The following is a 4,565-nucleotide window of genomic DNA, read 5'->3' as shown; positions in this document are numbered from 1 at the left end:
TTGGGTCACCTCTCTTTGGAATGGGCACACATACGGATCTCTTCCAATCAGTGGGTCAGATAGTTGTCTTCCAAATTTCTTGGCAGAGATGAGTGAGTGCCTCCTGTGCCGCCTCACTTTCTTAAAAGATTTCAATTTTTATTCCATCAATCAATCAAAGATCAGAGTAAGAGACGGGTATTAATTGTCTTTTGCCTCAGTGATGTTTTATGATCTTTCTATATAAAAGAAAGAGATTCCGAACCTGGTAGCATGACTCCTCCCAACTTGAGTCCAGACTGTGAGTTAAGTGTACACTTCAGGAAACCCGGAGACCAATAGCTAGTTGGACCTGATCTTTGCCTTTAGCACCATCTGCTGGATTATTTGAGAAATGCTTGTTTGTTGAGTAAATGTTTCAAATTGAATATGCTCTGTTGTTAAGAAAAGGTAGATGTGAATTCAACTAAACTTTATACCCCAAGTTAAGTGAAATTTCTAGGATAAGTTTGAAATAAAATGTCAGTCTTCTTAGTTATTACTGTCCATTCTGTCATTTCATCAGACAGCAAGAAAAAGCAGTAACTAACAAGTTAAAGGTTTTACTTTGATAGAATAGGAAAACTCACTGAGTAGACAAAAATCAATAGCTACAACAGAACACTGAAGAAATATGAGCAGTCACTCCTAACAACCCCACAGATGGAAAGGTTCGATGATGGGGTGAAGCCCTTCTCAGGATTAGAACCTCAGTTGTATGCCCAACTTTTCTTTGTTATTTTCCCTATTCCCAGGTTGGTAGATGTGAAAGATAGTTGTTTTTTCCCCAAGACAAAAATCACATCATACTTATTAAAGATTCTTAGCATGTCAAGGGCTATTGTAGATCTTAGAAGACATACAGGTACATAGAATATAACTTGTAACAGTTATTTTTAAAAATGATTTTCTTTTATGGTTCCCTTTGTCTCTCCTCTAATCATTAGTGTTCTCTGAGTGTATTTAATATGGTCTCAATTGATTGGATATCCCTTCATACCACCTTGTTGTTGTTTGTGACAAAGAGCCATTATTCATTTAAAATGTGGTAAGCATTCAGTAAATATTTGAAAATTGAGTTTTCAGAGTTCTACAATTGCTTCTGTCTTAGAGATTTCATTTTTATAGTGTAAATGTTTTCCATATACAAAAGGGTTAATAATCTAGAATTCTTTTGCCTTTGCTTGATCTTTCTGAAGGTCTATCCTTCTATAATGCTTATATTAGCTATTATTGAAATTTGTGAGAAAAATAGCCTATACTAACTCATGGAAATTGTGTTTATAAGTCTGTAGAAGAGAAGCTTTCTCTAGCACAGGAAGACTTGATTTCAAACCGAAATCAAATTGGAAACCAAAATAAATTGATTCAAGAACTAAAGACTGCCAAGGCTACTTTGGAGCAAGATTCATCTAAGAAGGAGCAACAGTTGAAGGACCAGTGTAAAGCACTGCAAGATATTAAAAAAGAAAAGGTATTTCATTTTTCTGACTTCAGTCTAGAATCGTAGCATACAGTTGTCATGAGGACCATCCCTTACCCAGTACAGCTCTCCCCTACCTTTTCAGGTAGACCTGGAGTTTCTGATAAAAGAAGTTTTGATCATAGAAACTTTAATTCTAAGAAGTACTTTTTAACAGCCTCTTCCTTTCTATCCATTTTTTTATTTCTTCTCATTTAAATTTTCAAGCAAATGTGTTTTCTCATCAGAGACTTTTGATTATTTGGTAGCATCATAGCCTCTCAGGGATTTCTTAATTAACATTTAATTCCCTAGATGTATGAATAATATATCTAGGAATAATATGTAAGCTTGTTAAGAATTCTTAAAATAAGCATCAGTATTTTCTGTGTGGAGGAGGGATGGTGGTGGTTGTGTGCCACCAAGTCGGTTCTGACTCATAGTGACCCTCAATAGAGTTTCCGAGGTGGTAAATCTCTACGAGCAGAAATGTCATCTTTCTTCCATGGAGCAGCTGGTAGATTCAAACTACTGACCTTGTGGTTAGCAGCCCAGATCTTAATCCATTACACTACAAGGGCTCCTGATAGGAAGTTTGTTGTTTGTAAGTTGTTTGGTGCCATCGAGTCAGTTCTGACTCATGGTGACCCTATATAGGGTTTCTGAGCAACTGCTAGTTCCAATCAACTTTGAGGTTGAGTGCTTATCCTATGGCACCACACGAGGACTCCCTTATAGGGAATTAGGGGTGTATTTAAAAAGATACACTTATATTACAGTAAAACATATTAAGTTGTAAAGTTGAAAGCATTGGTTTATAGAATCAGTACATTAAAAATAAATTATCTTAAATTCTATATGAAAGAGAAAGTCAGATTTTCGGAAACATGTTATCTTTGGATTTATAATTGAAACCATCTATTTCTGTTGTTGTGTGCCATCGACTTAATTCTGACGCATAGCAAACCTATAGGACAGAGTAGAGCCACCCCGTAGGGTTTACAGAAGCAGACTGCCACATCTGTCTCCCATGAAATGCCTCCTGCGTTCAAATAGTTAACCTTTTAGTTTGTAGCCAAGTGCTTAACCACCATGCCACCAGGGCTTCTCTTAGTCTCAAGTGTATAATGCCTAAAGGTCTTGGTATATTCTAAATCACACAATTCCTGAAAATCTCTTTCATTAAGAAAACATTTGGGATATTTTTGTAGTGGTGAAGATGGTAAAAATTGAGTGAAATTCAAGATTTGTGCCTGAAGAACAATAATGTATAGGAGTTTAGCAAGGGCTTTAGATCAAACAGACTTGTTTGAGTTCTGGCTCCATCTATACCGAGATCGTTTCAATTGTCTTAAGTCTTGGTTTCTTTGCCTATAAAATGGGAATAAAAACTGATAATAAATGTGATCAAATGTAATGTTCTGACTCAGTGCCTGATACTAACGGTAGTGTTGACAGAGGGATTATGGCCAACTTTTACAGCTTTCATACTCTGGCCAGCCACTCTTCAGTTTTACAGTATTAACTGTAGCTGTTTAATCCTCAACATAATCTTATTTATGTTCACATTGAACGAAAAATGAAATAGTCCTAAGAGAGGGTAATTTGCTCAAGTTAACTTAGATGGGAAGGGGCAGAGCCAGTGTAAAAAATGTTTTGATATCTTTAATTTTTCAGTTAAATGTTTGCTTTTAAATTGTTTTTAATCATTATTTTTCTACAGTCACTGATAGAAAAAGACCTAGCAAATGAAAAATCTAAATTGGCAGAGATAGAGGAGATTAAGTGTAGACAAGAAAAAGAAATTGCTAAGCTGAGTGAACAATTTAAGTCTCACAAGCAAGAAAGTATAAAGGTATGTGAAAATAATATTTGTTATTACTCTTATATTGTGTATTACTGTTCTTTTAAGTAAAAATATCAGGCATATTGTTTTACTTTTTATTGTGAAGTGAGTGAAGGTTTATGGAGCAGATCATCAGTTTTATATTCAACAACTCATATACTTTGCTTCACTATATGGGGGCATTTACTGCTATTCACTCCAATCACTGCATTCTTCCCAGTGTCTCCTACCACCCCCATCTTTCCTCTGCCAACCTCCCTCCAGTTGAATAAGTTTTACTGTTTTTGACACATATTTTTTTTTGCCAGAGTATTCTTGTGTTGTATAGTATCTATGCATATTGAAATTATATTACTTTTTTTTTTGTTTTCAGTTTACTGAATACATCAAAATAACCCTAAAAGTTTAGATTTTATTGAGATTATAGTCAACAGAATTATTTATTTAGAAAATTTTGCTGATAATTTTAGAAAGATTTTTATTTAGAAAAATTTGCTTATAAACTTCAAAATACGTAAGAGTTCAGAAATAAGGTTCTAATGTATTCTGTTTTTTCGGTTATTTTTCTTTCTAAAACCCTTTAAAGATCTCTTGCTTTGAATATTTTACCTGTTATAAGTGTAGAGAGTGTGTCAATTGAGAACAGATTATCATTTGCTCTGCATAATAATCGTTTTTTTAGTGAAGTGTTCAATTCTCTCCTGAACTCTCCTACCATTTTTTTTATGATTGCCTCAGCACCATTTTTTTCCTCCAGACTGTTACTTTTGAAAAATAGGGACTGTGTGTAATTCATCTTTATGTTATATCTCCAGATCCTGCCACAGTGTGTGATGCCTGAGTATTATTGTTGTTGTTGTCTAGTGCCATCGAGTTCGTTCTGACTCATAGGGTTTCCAAGAAGTGGCTGGTGAGTTTGAACTGCCGACTTTGCAGTTCAAACTGACCTTGAGCAGCAGTTCAAACTCACCTTGAGGTCGAGTGCTTATCCTACAGAGCAGATGACTGAATAAGTGACCAGTAAATATGTGCTAAATGAAGGGAGGAAAAATAGGGGACAGAGATTATTATATAGCTATTATAAGAGACATGACTGAAGCTCATACTATATCTATTGTTGAGAAAAATAAAAGAACCAATAGATCCATTTTGGAAGAAGTGCAGCCAGAGTGCTCCTTGGAGACCAAGATGACCAAACAGCATCTCTCATGTTATTGTTGTTGTCAGGTGCCATCGAGT

General features: G+C 35.1%; 1 protein-coding gene across 1 annotated transcript in view; it reads left to right on the top strand.

The window, feature by feature from the left end:
* The window catches only part of EEA1 (early endosome antigen 1), a 197,923-nt gene that overhangs the window by 183,595 nt on the left and 9,763 nt on the right, over positions 1-4,565 (top strand). Inside the window, exons 23-24 of the mRNA XM_006870728.1 lie at positions 1,307-1,492; positions 3,204-3,335. Of these exons, the coding sequence (XP_006870790.1) occupies positions 1,307-1,492; positions 3,204-3,335 (318 nt within the window). The remainder of the gene's footprint in view (positions 1-1,306; positions 1,493-3,203; positions 3,336-4,565) is intronic.

The sequence above is a fragment of the Chrysochloris asiatica genome, unplaced genomic scaffold (genome assembly GCF_000296735.1).
Source record: "Chrysochloris asiatica unplaced genomic scaffold, ChrAsi1.0 scaffold00149, whole genome shotgun sequence".
Classification (NCBI taxonomy): Eukaryota; Metazoa; Chordata; class Mammalia; order Afrosoricida; family Chrysochloridae; genus Chrysochloris; species Chrysochloris asiatica.
The sequence above is the reverse complement of the archived record's forward strand: the minus strand, read 5'-3'. Positions and strand labels throughout refer to the sequence as shown.